We start from the raw sequence: 20,357 nt of genomic DNA, 5'->3' as shown, positions 1-20,357 counted from the left end.
TTTAGTCCTGACAGTAATCCAGGCATCCCCAACCTTTCTTACTCATGACCCACAGTCAAATGTAAAAAGACTTGAGGAGCAACACAAGCATCATAAATGTTCATGGAGGTACCAAATAAGGGCTAAGATTGGCTATATGGTAGCCTCTATGCACACTATCAGCTTACAGGGGGCTTTATTTGGTAATAAATCTTGCTTTTCTTCAACCAAAATTTGCCACCAAGTCAGGAATTCTAAAATAACTACCTGTTTTGGGGGCACTGAGAGCAACATGTTGCCCCTGAGCCACTCGCTGGGGATCACTACTGTAATCCATTATAGGACGGTCTGTCCAAACTGACCCCCACATAAGTTCAGTTGTGGAGTCACTAATGCTGAAATCAGCTGAATGATTGCTTTATTTTTTTTACACGCATGTACAGCCAGTATTAGTTCATACGTACCACACAAGCAAACCTCCATTGTTTTCTTTTAATGATGTATAAAATATAAGTGATTTTGAAGTTATTCAAAATACTTTCAATACACTTGAAATACATCCCTTAAAACTATGTATTTCTTTTTTCACAGGACTGCATTTGGCTCTAACATGATGCCCTGTACACCTTGGATACTGTGGGAGAAACTTGGATAGCATAACCAGAAAGTAGGACGTGTAAAGGGCTGCACCTGGCAGCATTTCTGAATAAGAAGTGCAATCATGTCTGTCATGATGGTTAGGAAAAAAGTCACGCGGAAATGGGAGAAACTACCTGGAAAGAACACTTTCTGCTGCGATGGTCGAGTGATGATGGCCAGACAAAAGGGCATATTTTACCTAACCCTGATACTCATCTTGGGCACCTGTTCCCTCTTCTTCGCGTTTGAGTAAGTTCTACATTTAATTCTCCTTGCTTTATGTAAGTCCTAAGCTTCTCTGTGTTTAGACACTATGATTATTTTATTTCTTTTAGCAACACCTGGAAATTGGCAAAATCCAACCAAAATTACCTGCCAGAGACACAGCCATTGCTTTTTTGATTGCAATGTGTTTTTGCAGAGAGGGTTCCAAATGTTTGCCTTTACCCCTTTTCTTTTGTTATAACTCTTTTACAAAAGAATGGCTTGGGTGTGACTTTACATCACTGGGATGTGACCAGAACCAGTAAAACTGGCAGTGGCAGAGTAGGCAGTAAAGGACAAGACATACCAATAAGATTCTTATGGCTGTCATATTGTGTGCATCCATGTACTAATCACAGAAATTCAACCCCACCCTATTGTTACCTTGTTTCTCCATACAGTATTTCCCTATACAGTATAGGGCAAGAGTTCCCAACCCTTCACCCGTGGGCCACATTCAAATGTCAAAAGTTGAAGAGCAACATAAGTATGACAAAAGTTCCTGGGCATACCAGGATAGGGCTGTGATTGGCTATTTGGTAGCCCCTATGTGGACTGGCAGCCTACAGGAGGTTCTGTTTGGCAGTAAACCTGTTATTATGCAATCAAAACCTGCCTTCATGCCAGGAATTCAAAAATAAGCACCTACATTGAGGCCACTGGGAGCAGCAACCAAGGACTTGGGGAGCAACTTGTTTCTCATGAGCCATTGGTTGGGGATCACTGGTATAGGGCTTTCCAGCTTGTCAGATTTCAAAAGTTGTTAGCTGTTTGCCCTTCTAATGTTTAAATACAGAGTAATATCCACAAGCTAATTTTCCCTCTTTTAGATAACAGCATGATTGACTAATGTAGTTCTGGTAGACAACCTTCTGCATTGAAGAGCTGGTAGGGGCAATGAGAGAATTGTATGGAAGTGTGGAATACTCCCAACATGCTTCAAATTATCAATATTAATATCAAATCTCATGTCAGGTGATTTGTTTTTTGCTTTCCTCTTAAAGGAGTTTCTAAAGCCAGCCAATCGTAATGATGTTCTGATGGCTGTGCTGGCCCAGTCAGAAAATCATTACGATCCAATACAGATAAAGGGAAACAAATAAATGATATACCAGATACCAGAGTAATATAATGTCACTTCACTATGTGCTTTTAAAAGTGTAGACTTGATGAAATATTAGCAGTTACTTTTACCTTTATATTTGATTGACCTGCAAAGAATCCAATAAAAATCATTATGCACGGCTCACTGCTTCTTTTTTTGTAATTGAATCTACTAAGCCGTAGAATAATAAAGACTGAATTCTTGCCTTTGCTTCAGGTATGAAAGGCTACACCCCAAATATATGGAAGCAATGTAGCTTGTCTGGTATGGGATGGGAATTTCTCAGTGAAGAATTATTTTATTGGTCTATAAAAGTTTTTTTTTTTTTTTTTTAATGTTATTAATGTGTAATGCTTGCACTGCAAAATAAGAATTTAGCCTTGCAGTTGTTTGTTTTTTTTTAAAGAGGCAGTTCCCCTTCCTGTTTAATTGTCTTTAGATAGTAACCCCAAAAAATAATTACTCTCTTCCGTTTTTTCTATTTCTTATGTTCGCCATTCTAAAATGTCAGTTGCAAGTTTACATTTCCTCCCTCTGGTGTTTCCCAGCAGCCGCAGCAGAAGCCAGAAGTTAATTTAAAGGAGAAGGAAAGGCTAATAAAGAGTTAATCTCAAGCTGCAGGCATACCTTCAGTTCTCTCAGTGGTGCCCTTAAGTCTCCCCATGTTTCTCCTGTTCAGATGATCAGAAGCCAAACAGGAAGAAAAAACGCTGAGCTCTGTAAAGAAGATTCCCATAATGTATCACTCTGCACAGACACCGGGACCAAGTGAACATGCTCAGTTAGTTAGACTATGAGTCCGCTTTCTGCTGATTGGCTCAGATCCACATTCCTAAAGGGGGGAGTGAGTTCTTAGCATTCTTGAGGGAGGGGGAGCAGGAGAGAGGAGAGAGCTGCGTGTCTCTGACACAGGAAAACAGACCCAACAAATCTTTTGACGGAAGTCTGTGCAGCGTTTCTGTGAGTGCTTATGGCTGTATTTACATAGACCTTTCTGATAAAGCTTACTTAATTTTTACCTTTCCTTCTCCTTTAATCAACAGTTGCTTTGTAACAAGCTTTAGTGGAAGTCAAGGGGCATGCACAGAACAGGGTAATGCTGCTGCTAAGAAATGTATTGGCTAAAATCATTTACATTTTTTAGTTAAAATTTGAACATGTTTTTAGAGGGCCGGTAACTCCACTTAAATGAGTGTTCATGGGAAAATATAAATATAATTTTGGCAGGAAAAACAGATAAACTAGATTCATATTTTGAATCAATTTAACTAAAAATGTTTGCAAGGTAAACTACCCTTTTAATCAGTGTAAAATTTGTGAGCAATGATCTAAAAATAAATATAATACTAATATTCTGGAACATTTTGTACTTGTGTCTTTCAAATCCCACTTCCATTAGACTAACACTTAGGGGCAGATCTATCAAAATGTTTGTAAAGAGCTTAATACATAAAAACTCCCAAGGACTATTCATTCCTACGGGATTTTTAGATGCGTATTTATCATATTTTATGTATTAAGCTCTAAACTCACATTTTGATAAATCTGCCCTATAAACTTCATATTTAGTGGTTATTATTAAATATTGGGATAAGACTTTAGTCACATGGAAAGACTTGTAGCATCTACCTATAGCTGGTTAAAAATAGGTTCTGTTATTGGCTGGGGCAACGTTGTGCAACATTGCAGACCAGGGAATGTTTCTAGCCAGTTATGCTAACTAGATGGTGCTGGTATTTTTTGTGAAGCCTCCAATTGTCAAGTGCGAGTGACTTCTTGGCATGCACCACCTAGCAGTGATCCCCAACCAGTGGCTCGTGGGCAACATGTTGCTCCCCAACCTCTTGGATGTTGCTCTCAGTGCCCCCCAAACCAAGTAGTTATTTTTGAATTCCTGACTTGGGGGCAAGTTTAGGTTGAATAAAAACAAGATTTACTACCAAATAAAGCCCCCTGTAAGCTGATAGTGTGCATAGAGGCTGCCTAATGGCCAATCACAGCCCTTATTTGGCACCTCCATGAACTTTTATGATGCTTGTGCTGCTCCTCAAGTCTTTTTACACTTGACTGTGGCTCACGAGTAAGAAAGGTTGGGGATCCCTGACCTAGAGGATTGCTTAGTCTAGTGTGTAGAAACCCTTGCCTATGTGAACATTGCCAGGCCCCTTCATTGGCTTTCCCTCAGCACTTTAAGCTCTATTTGAAACCGTCTTTTGTTTCATTGCTATTCAAAGCTTCTGCTATACAGTATGAAGAGCTCTTACATTTATAAAAGAAGAAAATCTATTTTATATAATCTGTAAAATTACCTTAAGTTTTTTTTTTGTTGTTTTTTTTACCTGCATGGTATTTGGTATCAAATTTAATATTCATAAAGTAAACAATGGTTTTTCTACCTATATGCATTCTGCCCCCTTGAACTATTGGACTATACAGCTGGCCATACATTGAAAGCTCTGCTCATTTGGCAAGGTCACCAAACAAGCAGTTCTTTCCCCCGTTTGCCCACTTTGTGGTGGGCAATATCGGATCACAGAAATAGGGATTCAGACTGTTGGGGCGAGGACAGCATCTGGATGGATGGTTAGATATATAATAGCATTCATAGTGAAATTTATACCTCAGTCAAGGAACACTTCTTGCAATCTGCTTCAGAAATTAAGCTCACAGATCCTCCATAATCCAACAGATTTTAAAGAATACAAAACTTCCCATGATAGTGGAAGTGTTACCTCTGCTCTATTTCATTTGATAAATGGTCTCTATTGCTTAAGTTAAATAATATTATGATGCTCTATTGTGTACAGCTGACAGCTTATAAGTGTAATCTATAAGTAATGTCTATTTAATGTGCTTGAATAGTAAAGTGTTATTAATTACATTCTCTCCGTAGTAGTAATATAAGAATGCAACCACAGGGGCCATCTTTGGGCTAGACCACATTGTAGTTACTCATAGTTGCTGAACCTCATGTTTTTTCTTATGCAGGTGTCGCTACCTGGCCGTGCACCTCTCTCCAGCAATACCAGTCTTTGCAGCAGTCCTTTTTCTGTTTGCCATGGCTACTCTGTTACGCACAAGTTTCAGTGACCCTGGAGTCATACCACGAGCATTGCCTGATGAGGCAGCTTTCATAGAAATGGAAATAGGTGAGTTGGTCGTTGGTGTGAGCATTTCTTCATGTGAACATGTGCTTTTCTCAACACTCTTGTTTCAATTTTGCAACATACTTAACATCCTGTGCAGAACCACAAATGCATCTCTTCACAGTGGACCCTTACTATAAGGATATATGTATTGTGAAATCATTGAATATTTGGATGTAGGCATGTAACAAGAGACAGCATACATCAATGGGGCACGAGGAACTTAGTAGACTTCATGGTGGGGGTCGGGTGGTACAAAAAAGATTGGGCAATCCCTAAAAGATATTTTGCTGTAGGAGCCATTAACTCCTAAACGTGTATGTTATTTCTTGCCAAGAAAAGCAATGGCACTTTTCTCCAAGAGATGCTTGATTCAGAGCATCATACTGTCACATTTCTTAGCTGCCGTGTGTGGTGTACAGAAGCTACATTAAGCTACAAAGCTGGCAGAATCACCATGTTGGTTCAGAATGTAACTTCACTTCTTCCTATCTCTCTAACCGCTCCTTCTCTGTCGCTCTTACTAACAAATCCTCTACCCCGGTTCCGCTTAGTGTGGGGGTGCCTCAGGGCTCTGTGCTTGGTCCCCTGCTGTTCTCCCTGTACACTCTCTCTAGGAGACCTTATTTCTTCTTTTGGTCTTAAATACCACCTATATGCAGATGACATCCAGATATATTTAGACACCCCTGCACTAACTGCTGATGTCCAAACCCAGATTGGTAACTGCCTCCTGGCTATCTCCTCCTGGATGAACCGACGCCAGCTCAAACTTAACCTAGCTAAAACAGAGCTCATGGTCTTCCCGCCCAAACCTGGCCCTCCTCCTCCTTTCACCATTACTATTGATGGCTTGACCATCAACCCTGTAAATTCTGCACGCTGCCTTGGGGTTATCTTTGACCAGTCCCTCTCCTTCTCTAACCATATTAATAACACTGCCAAAACCTGCTGCTTTTTCCTCCATAATATTGCCAAGATACGCCCCTTTCTTTCACAAGCAACAGCTAAAACACTAATCTATGCCCTTATCCTTTCCCGCTTAGATTACTGCAATCTCCTACTAACCGGCCTCCCAGACTCCCACCTCTCTCCCCTGCAATCAATCTTAAACTCTGCTGCCAGGATCCTCCTGCTCTCTCCTAAGAGGGATCCAGCTCAGCCTCAATTAAGCTCACTAGCATGGCTGCCTGTCAAGCAAAGGATAGCTTACAAAATCCTTCTGCTGACATTCAAAGCCCTTCACTCCTCTGCTCCTCACTACATTTCTTCACTAGTCTCCCTACATGTTCCTGGTCGTCTCCTCCGCTCCTCTCAGAGCCTCCGTCTCTTTACACCATCCACACCCACTGCACTCTCTCGTCTTAAACCTTTCTATCTTGCTGCTCCTTACCTCTGGAACTCTATCCCTGAATCCCTCCGTAGGGAAAACTCACCCACTCTCTTTAAGAAAAAACTCAGCTGTTACCTTCTGGAGCACTAAGACATTATTTTGCCCAGTCCTGCGCTTAAGGGCAAATGCCCATACCTGATGCACTCTTACCTTCCAGTTTGTGCCTGTATGTTACCCAACCACTCAGATTGTAAGCTCTACGGGGCAGGGACCTCCTTCCTACTGTGTCTCATACCACATGGCACTTACATATATGTATACATATATATATATATTTATTGTATTTATTTATTATATCACTTGTCCTCCCTGTGTGTAATTTTGTATTCTGTAAGACTGTACAGCGCTGCGTACCCTTGTGGCGCTTTATAAATAAAGTTATACATACATACATACATACATACATACATACATACCACTTGTTCTGTCAGGATAGAAGATCAGATCCGCAGATAAAGTATTTCCTGTGTGTCCATGCATGCACAAATAGAGCTGGGCGGTATGACCAAAAATTTATATCACGGTATTTTTCAAAATTATATCGGTGTCACGGTATTTGACGGTATTTTTTTTTTCCATGCATGATTAGGTGTTAACCCCATTTCCTAATAAATTAGAGAATAATTACTGCAGTATTGAAAATCAGAGTCAGGCAAGCGAAGGATCGGCAACAGAAAGTCGTAAGGTAAATCAGGCAGGCTTAGTTTCCCAGGCAAGGCCGCAGACAACATAGCACAGGAGGAGGCGTTTGATAGCTTTAAATACCCCCCACGCATGCGCAGAACCAGCGCCTTCAGCGCATCGCGGACGTGCACGCTTTGACATGTACGTGCGCCTGGACGCGCAAGCAAGGAGGCGCGCGAGACCGGGCCGCACGGGTGAGTACCCTGACACCCCGTTATTGCGGTATCTGAAAAATGAATATAGTTTTAAAAATAAAAACACCGGTATTCGGTATTAAACGGTATTTCGCCCAGCCATGTGCACAAATACATAGCAGAATCCATATTCACTTTTATGTAATCTGATTTAGAATATAAAGCCTTGCTAAGATTATAAACCACCAATAAGATATTGGTTTTTAAACAGATGACCAGTGAATTCAACCTTCTGATTGGTTGCTATGGGTTACTGCTTCTGTTAAACTTTGTGCCTTTTATTACACATCCCCATTGGTTGGTTTCTATTTTTAAATTATAATGGTAGAACAAGTTATACTAGCTTTCACATACTTTATACAACATTTCAACATGAGGAACAGGAAAGTGACACAACCCACAATTTACACGTTGTTCCTAACTGAGTTGGCAACACGGTAAGGTGTTTAACCCTTTTTAGTGCTGCTACACTCTGGTTATCTGGCATGTAACCCAGAAATGTATAATATATATCGCTGGCACACTTGTATTTCCGTGTCAGTGCCATAGATTTTTTTTTTATAATAGGTAAAAGAGGAAGGAATATAAATATAAAGAAAAAAAACGGTACAAACATTTAGAGATTTATATAAAGTATCCTGTGACAAGTAAAGCTGAATTTAAAAAAATATGCCTTTTAATTGCAGTCAGATCTGATACATGCATGAAGGCATTTGAAGAAGCCTATTACAAGTATTGGATTGGTTATCTAGAAGAAAACCTTTATCCCGAAAGCTCAGAATTATGGAAAGGTCAATAGATGTTATTCTAATCAAATATAATTTTAAAAATATAATTTCCTTCTCTGTAATAATAAAAAATACCTTGTACTTGATCATTAACAAATATATATTTGATCCTTATGGGAAGCACAGCAATCTTACTGGGTTTATTTAATGTTCAGAGACTCAAATTACGGAAAAGCCCAGGTGCTAAGAATTCTGAATAACGGGTCCAATACCTGTACTGCATATCTTTCCCCTAGATTTGTTTGTTTGGCCTGGAGGTCAAACAAGTGGTTATGGGTTTCTTTTTGGGGGGAGGGGGGGAAGTGGGATGGGCAAATTGCAGGCCAAGCCAACGAAACAGCTTGCTCATGCAATGACTGGGGGAGGGGGGCAAAGAGTGTGGCTGCATAGACTAGGTGTAGGCAGAAGAGGTACCTGCCTGGCGCCCCCCATTTTTGCACCCTAGGCAGATGCCTCTTCTGCCTACCACTAGTTTCGGCCCTGATTGCACTAATCTTGTTAAAGTGGTTGTTCATTTTTTTAATTAATATTTAGGTGTGTACTGTAGGTAGAATAATGAAAGCAAATCTCTGCTTGCAGTAAGTTGCTGGGGCAAGTTTGCCCTGTGTAAGTAAATTAACCCCAGTCTCTTAAAACTTTCCATTCCCAGTATCGGCTAAAAGTGGGTAGAGGCAGTTGAGGGTTTATTTTTTTTGCCCAGTACATTTGAAGTATGCTTTCTGTTGTTAGCAGAGGACTTTGATTTAGATCTTCCAGAGTTGCTTCATAGCATATCTTAAAATATAGACTTCTATCAGATTTTCAGATCTAGACAGCAATGCACAGCCTAAGCCGTCAGGTTTGTTTATGTGCTGAGTATGTTTGACAGGGACTGCCTATTGCTGGAAGAGCCCCTCACACAATGCTATAAGCACTTTTTGAAAGTAAGCTTGCTGTGTTGCTGTGATAACGTTAGGCACACTCTGTGATTCATCTATGAGCTCTGCAGAGCATGGGATTCTGCCAGTTCTTTCAGTCCCCATTCATTTTGTTTCAGAGATATTGTGTTATGTTTTAGAAACAGGAACTGTTAACGGCAAAATATTTCTTTATTTCTGTGAAATTTTTTTAATATATATTTTTAGCTGCATATTTTGTCTGTTTATGATTGTGAGCTGCCATTCTGTTCATCAAGCAGCCATAAAAATTCAGTCCATAGACTTAAGTTAAGCAGTGCCCTCTGGTGCCTTCATTTGTCGATAAATGTGGTACAGCTCCTTGCTAAGCTTCTACTAAATTTAGCAGGGAACATAAGCTACACTAGAGAAGTTTGTAGAAAGACAAATGTATCACTACTACAATTACTATAATGTGCTTTTAAAAGATCTCTAAATGCCACTTATTTATAGAACCCAAGTTTTTTCACTAGAAAATAATTTGCTTTACAATTTAAAATGTTTATTCTTGAACCAACAATTTATTTTTTTTAGTTGTAATACTGAACTGCTTTCAAATAAGCTATTGATTTCCCTACTCAATATACCGTCCGTATGATCCCAGTCACATAATAGTAAAACAGTACTGAAACCTGCTTTTTGGAAGATACAGGGGTGTGGGGTGTCATAAATCATTATCTCTTATTGTATTTAGTGCATTTAAACGTTCTCACTTCTCACTATATTTAATGAATTTGGGGCTAAAGTTCCGACTACTTCGCACTGTATTTAATGTAGATATGGTGCCACAACCTAATGTCTCTCACTGTATTGTATTTTGGTGCCAACACTTCTGCCCCTGAACACACTGAATCATTCAGATCATTTCACTAGTGCATCATCTATGCAACACCTGCATTCCGAATGGACTTAAGGCTGTGCTTATTATAAATATGCCAGTAGTAGGCTCCACTTAGTTACAGAGAAGGGTCCATTTGACTTCTTCTGGACCTGCCAGAAATATATATTATGAGATTATTAATTAAATCAGTCATTTTTAAGTAATTAAAACAAAAAAAGACCACTGCAGGGGCCCATTGTAGGGTGCAGAGTCCCTTGAGGCAATAAGCCCTGGTGGGCCCTGCACCCCTCAGTCCGACCCTGAGTACAATCACTTCTCTGTGGCGTCTGGTGAAATGATTGTCAATAGCAGAATACTACATTAAACCACAGTAACCAGTGCCAGGGGCATCATGTTTTATTCCAACATTCTATATGTTTTGTATGAAGCACTTCTTTGTCTTTTACAAGACAAGACAAGACACCATTTTTCTCTTAAAATATTGTTTCGCTAACAAACTTGTTTTCCTAGGAGGCGATTGCAGACTTGATAAACCAATCTAATTAATCTTACTGTTTTTTATTGTTTCTTTTTCTATTTTCTTACACAGAGGCAGCCAATGGAAATGTGCCACAAGGACAGCGGCCTCCACCCCGCATAAAAAATGTTCAAATAAACAATCAGATTGTGAAGTTGAAATATTGCTATACCTGCAAAATCTTTCGCCCACCTCGAGCCTCCCACTGCAGTATCTGTGATAACTGTGTGGGTAAGTACCTTGTTATTCCCTAGTGCATCTACATTGAGGGAGGTGGCCTCAAGCAAGTTGATAAATGTGTGATTAATGTGCAAGGGTTGAAGATTCTTTTCCAGAACTATACATATTATGTTTTTGGTTTTGGTCACATTTGCATTAAATGCATGCATCTTTTTTTTATTTTCCTACTTGAAACCTGTTCTGTAAGCAGTAAGCAATGCTGTATTTTATGTTTCTGCCATTGGTTTTCCCAAGAGAAGAAATGAAGCTTAACTAAAGAAGTAGGCCAGATATGTTGTACATGTATGTATGTTTTGGGATTCTGTACCCTTTATGCAAGGGGTCCCCAACCTTTTTGACCCTTGAGCAATTTTTAAATGTAAAAAATGTTGGGGAGCAACACAAGCCTGAAAAAATTTCCTAGGGGTGACCAATAAGGGCTGTGATTGGTTTTTTGATAGGCCAATGATGACTTGCAGACACAGGAGGCTCTGCTTTACAGTACACATGGTCTTTATGCCTCCAAATCTTGTCTTCAAGTCAGAAATTCAAAAATGAAAACCTGCTTTGAGGCCACTGGGAGCAACATTAAAGAGGTTGGTGAGCAACATGTTGCTCACAAGCCCCTGGTTGGGCATCACTGCTTAAGCAGGGAGATCTGTAACTCTGAAGATGCCCCTAGTAGCTTCCCATCTTCACTGCACATGCTCTGTGCTGCTTTCAGTTACTGATTAACAGGGGGTGTTGCCTTTGGTCAAGGGGCATAGTTTGACATTATAGCAGTCATGGCAATTTTCATACTCCAAGTTATTGCCTATATAGATTGCTAACTATAAAACTGTATTCTCTTGTATTAAGGACAGCCAGTGCCAGACAAGGTAAGAGTATAGTATGCCTTTAAAGGGACTTCATTCCTCATGAAAAGAAACATGTCTGGTTTGCGTCAAGGCTGGTTGGCCCAACAAGTTTCTAACTTGTTAGGCTTTAATATAACACTGAAAGGCTTTACCTGGTCCACAGGTCTTCTTTTATTCAGCCTGGACATGTATTCAGATTTGCTTTAGCTATTATAATTTTTTTAGGCAATTTGGCGGATTTTATTAAGATGGGAATGAGTAAAACTAAAATAACAGTGCTGCAGTTGCTTTAGTAATATTACTTTTCTCTGTCCACAGAGCGCTTTGATCATCATTGTCCGTGGGTGGGGAACTGTGTTGGAAAGAGGAATTACCGTTACTTCTACCTCTTCATACTCTCTTTGTCCCTACTGACAATCTACATCTTTGCCTTCAACATTGTCTATGTTGCTTTAAGTAAGTTCTCTCCCTTTTCAGTATCCCAGGACTTTAACTGACCGATACTTTTAGTTTTATATGTTTTATTGTGACCAGCCTCAAAACCCAGTAAATGGTCATTGAGTGTTTTCATACCTAGAAGAAAATGCAGCACAGGCAGGTAACATTGTACAGTCAAGTTCCTGACAAGAGGCTGCAGGCTATGAGGGAAAAAAATCGCTTTAGTTTTACATTTTAAGAAATCAAGTCCATGTTTTGTATGGCTTTTCTTCCTGACTAGAACATGAACCATTGTATGTCTGAGGAAGGATTTCAAAGGTTACTGTTTGGGAAGACTAAACAATATTTTGCAGTGTTTTTTATTTATGAAGGCACATTACACTGACTGGTTGCTTGCGCTGATAACATTCTAGGCATATATGCAGGCAAATCATACTCCCTGGGGAGAATTACCCATACCAACTGTATAGTAAGTGTGAACTTTACTTCTTAATAGGGTATTTTAATTGAAGCTTATTAACATGGGCATAACAATAGAGACCATAGACCCAGCAGTGCTGTAGGTAGGCAGTAGTGTCTGCTGCTTATAAGAATATGACTTTACAATGACATTGCTATTAAATACAATTCATTTTTATTGAGGTTTTTCATTTAATTATGTTAGTCACAATAAAAAAAATACCTTGTATGTTTCTTGTTGCTGTTGACTTTTTACCTTGCTCCAGCAGATGGAGCTCCTGCTACAATGGCTGTTCATGTTCACCTGTGAAACTGTTACTACTACTACAATAATAATATAATAATCCCTCTGTTTCTAACCAAGCAGCTCTATATCAGTCTGGTGAAACAGCAGGTAGAAGAGTTGCATATATATTGTAAACGTGTGGGATTTACAGCAGACACTTTATTCACTTTAAGGCAGTTTATTTTACACATGGGTGACCAATTCAGCATACAAAACATAAATCATAAAAATAAATCCTGTCCACTGGGCGCTACCATTTTCCTCACTAAACTGGGCCCCTTCTCCTGTAAGTTTACCCCCTCCCCACCCAAGTTTGTGACTTTACAAACGTACAGAGGTGGCCATACACATGCCTATTCTAGCTGCTATCAGTCCTTTAGACTGATTCGGCAGCTCATCTGTCTGTGTATAGGCACATGATGGGGCTGCCTGAACGACATCTGCCCTGAAATCAGGCAGGTTTGATTTTTCCGTCAGAACGGGGAATATTGCTGACCCATAGGATACTGCCTATGGCCACCTTTAGGCTTTTGGTACATTGCATATTTGATTCCCATAAACGTATAAGAGCTCTATGCAATGTGTACTTAATATAGAAGCTGAGATTTAACATGGGCTTGTAATTGTTACTTTACCTTAAATTTACTTTAGCTCTAAACTAACTGCATGATTTCTGTTTCTTGTGTTTGTTTGGTTTTTTTCAGACTCATTAAGCATTGGCTTCCTTAACACACTGAAAGAAAGCCCAGGGACATATCCTTTTATGTTTGCAATAGTGTTTTGGGTGTAACTACCATTTTGTGTAGCTGCTGTTTAAATGCTGCTGCATTGTGACATTAATCACATTAGATATCACCAATTAAATGAAACAATATATGTAAAGGTAATTTAATAAACAGAAGGCCGTATGTCATTCATGCTGTTTATGCATATAAAGTGTTTCTATACAAATTAGGACTGTTACTGTCTAGATATATTTATTAACAGTTGCTGAATAGACCAATATAACATTTAAATGTATCAAAAGCATTTATTTTTAACTAGCCCTTGAAATCTGCCCAATAACTTGTGGTAGTCTGAAGTTTTTTGGGGCTATATATGGTGACATTAAAAGGTAAGTAAAGCCTATGTGATTTTTTTTTTAGGTCTGTCATGTCATTAATGGCATGTTTCTGCTGTAGAGCTTCCAATCTACAGCATCTTCAGGCAACTTAAGTTACCTAGTGGAAGGCCTTCTTTCATTCTTTAGCTTTGAGTAAAGGGCCTGTGTAGTACACTGTGTGGGGATGCCTGTGTGCATGTTAACAATCTGATCTGGACATGCAAACAATGTCAGTGAATTGTGGGTCAGGAAGAAATTGGCACAATAAAGATAAGGGCGAGAGGGTATGAACTGTATATTGTACATATTATAAATTTCACATCGTTGTTGTACCTGTGAACAAGGTTATAGACCAACATTTTAAGTGGGGCTCTCTTCAAAGTGATGCTGACACCTATAAACACTTGGTGCTTTAAATAACCAAATCAATAATTTTGTGTATAGCAGCATTAATTGATGGCCATAATCCTGGGTCTATGAATCCAATCTTCAAGTAGGGGCCAGATACACCCATAGGTATTTTGTTTACAGATATGTGTTTGATATAAATAGATGGCCAGAAGACGGGACCTCATGAGAGCAAAACTAATACAAGTATAAGAAAAACCCTGGAGTTGATGTGATGACCCAGCTAATTGTAGTGGGCTTTTGTGCAAGCTTTAAAGACATCTAGGTCACTTCTGCAGACAAGCCTGAAAATATACCCAGTTGTCTTGTGACCCAGCCAGTAAACTGCTGTATTGTTTCCCCCATTGGCTGCTGCATTTATGTCTCTGGTGGACTGCTATATTTTTCCCTGGTCATTGTTGCATGACACTAGTGCTTATATATAGATGCACCTGTGTATGTGTATGCACGTAGCCAGTTCCTCTTAGCACACTGGTGGTATCTAACTGGGGTGCACTTGCAAATTTGGTGCATGGTCTAATTTTAGCCATGATATGTATTCTTTTTGTAGCTGAAAAAGTTCCTATAGTAAGTTCAATTACTTCACATGTGTGGAAAAACATCACATTTTTCTGTTTCACTTAAATGCTTTAACCAAAAACCTACAAAATACACACATGAAATGTGAATCTTCAAAACAGTGTTGATTACTTATAATTATTTAGACCCCCATATGTAATAAAAGGCACCTAATTTGCCCAGGAGCAGTTACCTATAGCAACCAATAAGATGTTGCTATGGGTTACTACTCCTGGGCTAACTTAGTGCCTTTTATTACATAACCGTAATAATGCTTTATAAAACTAGAAAGTTGTTTTGCATAATGGTAGACTTAACATTGATAAATGTACAAGCTGATTAGGTTCCTTAACCCAGTGACCACTGTTTTGGAAGTGTTTATCTGCTTCTTTACCCTGTGGTCTGTTGTGGGATTAACTGGTTTTCACACATTTTTGGTGTCCCTTAACCAGACGACCAATGAAGATGTGAGTATAATATATGTGTATGTTGGGGGTTTTTTGTGTTTGTTTTGTTTTTTGTTTGTTTTGTTTTTTTTTATTCCTTTTTATATAAACTTGCTTAACTAAATGTATGGGCTAAATTCCAAGAAAGTGTGAATTAAAGGGCAACTCGCCAGTACCTCAGAGGGCTCAAGTGCACTGCATTGGGCAGTTAAACCGTACGTAAATGTAGTAGGTACTCCAAAGGGATCACTCCAAAATAGGCTTGAAAAATCGAAACATTAATTACAAAAAACCTGCTGAGCTTATGCCTATGTTTCAATAAACTTCCTTGATTGGAGTGTTCCCATTGAAGTACCTGCTGCAGCTATTCCATATACTACAACTAATGAACTTAAAGATGATTTTTAAAATCCAGTCTTCTTCTGACTGGTACTTTTTTAAATTGAAAAGATCCCAGAAAACAGACTCAATAAAGGTGGGCACTGGGCCATTTTTCATGTAAAACATTTTTATGCATTTATAGTTCCAGCCCTCAATAGAGTGCCACTCCTGCTTGGGAGCCTACCTAACGGCCCATGAGGAGCATATTATGTTTGAATGCCTGTTTATTGTTCTAGGTACTCCTGGAAGTCCGTCTTAAGTCATTTAGAGCAACATTTTGGTTGAATACCCATTTGATGCACTATATATTATTGGAATTTTTAATTATTCTGATGGGGAGATTATATCAAGCTGAATGTAAAACTAATGTAAAGTGCAGGCACGTAGTTGGCAGTAATAGCAACCGATCGGATGTTTGCTCTCAAACATCTGACCAGTAGGATCTATGGGTTACAAGCTTTTTTGTACCTGTTAATTCATTAAATTTAATTTAAAACAGTAATTTTTAGATTAATTTATATCGGCATCCCTTAAAATAATTTTACTAGCAGTGCTTTTATGATTTTTTCTGCCTCAGTGTTTGGTTTTTCCTCTTTTCAGATAAAAGGATCCTGGACTGGAAAAAACCGTGTTCAAAATCCATACAGTCATGGCAATCCTGTAAAGAACTGTTGTGAAGTGTTATGTGGGCCTGTGCAGCCAAGGTTGGTTATTGTTTCCTTTTATATTCAATAATCCTTTGGACTTTTGATCTGTTTTGCCTGTAGAATGGTGAAGTTGTTTCCATGCCGGTGAGGTCTGCAAGCCTCCTTTTCTTATTTATTTATTTTCTCCAATACATGTGGATTTTATAATAAGTCACTGTATAAAATATCCAACCCTTTATAGGGATATGTGTAAAAACTAGTGATGAGCAAATCTGTTTCGCTTCGCCAAAAAATTTGCGAAACGCATTTGTCTCGCAATTTTTATTTTTTTTTGTCGCCCACGCTATTTGACGTGACCGCACCCAAAAAAATTTCCACGCAACAAATTTTCACGGGAGTTTTGTGAAACTATTTGCCAATGGCGAAATGTGGAAATTTGCTGTGAATCCATGCCTGGCAAAAAAATTTGCTCTTCATTAGTAAAAACATTTTTTTTCTCTTTCCCATTTTAGTATGCTTGATAGGAGAGGCATTTTGCAGGAACAGGCTGGGGTTCTGGGACAAACTGAGCAGGCAAATGGTAATGCACAGCAAGATCCGGTAAGTTTTGTGGGGGTTTTTTTGTGTTTCTTTTGTTAGCTTGCCGGGCAGAGTAAACTTTACTTTTTACAACCTCTACAATTTTTTTTTTTTGAACAAAGTCTGCAATGAGTAAACCTAAGGGATTTGTTATGAAAACAGTTAAATTAAAAAAAGAGTCCTCCTAGACATATTGTTAAAGAATATACCTGCAGTGTGTATAAGTTATTGGTCTTTTAACAAAGTAATTTCAAGTCCTCCCTAAGCTTTAGGTAGAAGACATTTTATATAAAACTGGTCAGTGCCCCAGCTGTTGCAGGGTTGTCTTCTTCTATAGTGCACCCCTGTATAAATCCCTACTATTCTGATTGCTTGCAAATCTCCAATTGGCTATTATTTCCTGCCTATCAAAGCCTTGGAACATCCCTAGACCAGCATAATGCTAAACCCACAGCTTAGCCTTGGAACAAAGAAAAGTAGCAGAATCCCACTGCAAGGCTTGGCTTCAGGGAGAGAAAGCAGAATTTTAAATTATATAAAACAGAACGGGGCTGAGGATATGACACTTCCTATATAATATATATATAAAAAAAAAAGTAATAACATTGAACTCAATTGCTTTGTCCATTCAAGGTTTCTGCTGCCCCTCTAATGTCCAGTGAATCCTTGGAGAATCCAGCATCGCCAGGGAAAGGTCCCCAAGCTAATGCTATGGAGATGTCTGTTCAGATCCCCAAACAATCAGATGGGACAAAGATCTAATGGGAAGATTAAAAACTTTCTTTTTTTCCATTGAAAAAGGCTACTATTCCAGATGAGAACATCAGAAGGATCCTATATGCCATTTTACTTTAGTATTTTGCTCGTATTAATTATGAAGGTGATGTCTTTTTGGAGGGTAAATTATCATATCAGCCTGGGAAAACTGCTCATTTAAACAGATGTCAGGTGCTATTTGAATATGCCAATAACCTAACTCGGAAGAGATTGTCACAGCAAGAAGTCAGCCGGACTGGTCTGCTATTTTCTTCCCACAGGAGCTGGTTCTTCACATTGCATCTGAATTCTGTGTCCCTCTGGAGAGTGGTGAACACTGACTGTCTCTGGCTGGCCAGACCATCAGAGATGGTGTCTGCAATACAGGGACAGGTTGGCTGTTTCTTCCCCATTCCTATGGGGGAATGCTGGGTCCTGTGATGGATAACCTAAAAATATGCACACATTTACTTTGCTTGCCGAGCCTAGCTGCCACATGCTGGAAAAACAAAGCTCCTGGTCGATGCACAGCAGTTTCCAATTACACCAGGTCTAGTGCAATATTTTTAATGCAGTGTGGACTGCCCTGGTTCATTATTAGTGCAGTTTGGCTTTATAGAACTGCAGTCCCAGTACACACATACACACAAACACACACACTATTCCCTTAATTTATCTCTAAGCTGTCATGTTATAAGCTCATTTTAATGTATGTTTTATTATTTTATTCATCAGACCCCAAAATAGCACCTTGTCTGATATAGCAATTCTGCAGATGTAAAGAAAAGCTGGCTTATATGAATTCCAATCAAAAGGCAATATTACGTTTAAATGGATTTTGTGTTCGGAGGCATCCACTTAGAGGATTTATAGTTTCTATTATTTCTATTATTCTGGTTGTTTTAATAATTTTAAACTTCAGATGGTGTTAAAAGAACTTTTTGAATAATTTATTCTTAATACAGTATTTTTTTTTTTTGTCTTAATTGCAGGAATTTCTTGCTATCAAAGATTTGCTTGATCAAGGGTTCCTCTTGGATGTACAATATTTTGTAGTGTAATTATGCACCTATTTCTTAGAAAAATCCTTCCTTGGAACAATTATTTGACTGCAGAGTATAATGTGCTTCTTCATTAGGGTGCACTATATGCTGTTATGATGCAATACCAGAAAACACTGCAGGTTACTTCTGTCTGATTAAAATGGGAGGAGCCATAAGTAGGCCATGGAGCACAAAACCACCAAAAAAAGTGCTGTCCAACTTATTACATGTAGTGGGCCAATTAGGTCTCATACAGTGTGTTTGAGGGCCAGATTATATTAAAATGATGCCATACAATGCAGCTCCAGTGCGACCTGCGGGCCATAAAAATCCTTTTGAGGGCTACATCCAGCCATGGGCCCTCCAGTTGGGCAGCTCTGACCTAATAATAAAGGTGATCTCATGGGAATCCCAAGAATTTAGCTTTTCCAGCCATTTGTCATACTCTTCTGTTTTATCAGCTGGAACTTAAGCATTCTCTGACAGTTTTTCCCTGTTAGGGAAAGCAGGGAGCCAAGTCAGCAATATCTGATAGGCCACTAGTTATGGTTGCCTACTTTAGATGATAATAGGGTTTTTGGTAAAGTATTACTGTGGTAAGCTTCTAAATGCATTCCCCTTGTATAAGTGATAACTAGGTTTGTGGTAGTGTTCCAGATTAATGAATATATTTTATGATTATATTCTTTGTTTTATTCCGTTTTGCTTTTGACCGTTTCCCTAGTGGAGACAAGGATATCCCCTTTAGTGCACTGAGATTTTGAAAAACATCTTTTAGGTGCTCAGTGTTGTAGTGAATTAAATTTAACTGCCAAACCCCATAGTTTGAGGGAGGAAGTTTTGATTGGCACAGTTTTGGTCTAATGACCATGCTACAGTGTTTATTTTTTAAGCCTGGCTTAAAGCCCCCCTTAATATCAGTATTGTATATGTCAGCCATACTGAATTTCTGTTTTTCACTTGGGATTTATACAAATCGGGCATTACAGATCTTTTAATTTGCTGTTTGCCTCCATTTCCAAAAAATGGCATTTTGCTCCAAAGTACACAGTTTGGTATAAGCAGTAATATATTTAGATAATAAGCTAAGAATCAGTGGTACATTGGTTTGGGTACTGTGCTAATGGTTCCTGTGTTCTGTTCTGGTTAGATGATATCTGTATGTATAATGAAATATCAGATACTGACACCATAACATTGTTAGTAATTCAGATACAAACAGCAATTTTTTTTTCTCCTAAATCCCAGTTCCTAATTGGCCCTCATAGTAGGTGCATTTCTTTGTTCTCTTGTCTCAGGTATTGAGTTCCATGAGTTGATGTTAAATATTTATGGAGCACTTTTTATAATTCAGGTTTTTTTCTCCATCCAGGGGGTTAAGTGACAAAATATAATGCGTCACATGCTTCCCAGAAGATGCCCCTCTTGTCACACTCATAACCTGAATGAATAAAGGGCTTTGCATGACTATCAATATTGGCATTTACATAAAACCCTTCCTCAACATATGGCTTGGCCACCAATTCCATTAGGTTAAACTAACATACTAAAAAGCCATCTGAACATGTGAAAACAGACTGAGCCATAGATGTGTATTTGTTGTGTCTGTGTGACTGCTCAGTATGGTTTTTGCCATGTTATGTGTTGTAAGTTCCAGAGACTGAGGGGTATTTATCAACACTGGGCAAATTTG

The 20,357-nt window shown here is 38.9% G+C and overlaps 1 protein-coding gene across 2 annotated transcripts in view; it reads left to right on the top strand.

Moving 5' to 3' along the window:
• Positions 1 to 20,357, top strand: part of zdhhc9 (zinc finger DHHC-type containing 9) — a 54,464-nt gene that overhangs the window by 30,257 nt on the left and 3,850 nt on the right. Inside the window, 9 exon segments of one of the 2 annotated variants that reach the window (NM_001102692.1) lie at positions 571 to 867; positions 4,976 to 5,136; positions 10,558 to 10,716; positions 11,880 to 12,017; positions 13,449 to 13,497; positions 15,177 to 15,279; positions 16,240 to 16,343; positions 16,799 to 16,886; positions 17,499 to 20,135. In NM_001102692.1, the coding sequence (NP_001096162.1) occupies positions 701 to 867; positions 4,976 to 5,136; positions 10,558 to 10,716; positions 11,880 to 12,017; positions 13,449 to 13,497; positions 15,177 to 15,279; positions 16,240 to 16,343; positions 16,799 to 16,886; positions 17,499 to 17,627 (1,098 nt within the window). In that variant the 5' untranslated portion in view covers positions 571 to 700 and the 3' untranslated portion in view covers positions 17,628 to 20,135. 2 annotated transcript variants of the gene reach the window in all.

Source organism: Xenopus tropicalis, chromosome 8 (genome assembly GCF_000004195.4).
Source record: "Xenopus tropicalis strain Nigerian chromosome 8, UCB_Xtro_10.0, whole genome shotgun sequence".
Taxonomy (NCBI): Eukaryota; Metazoa; Chordata; class Amphibia; order Anura; family Pipidae; genus Xenopus; species Xenopus tropicalis.
The sequence above is the reverse complement of the archived record's forward strand: the minus strand, read 5'-3'. Positions and strand labels throughout refer to the sequence as shown.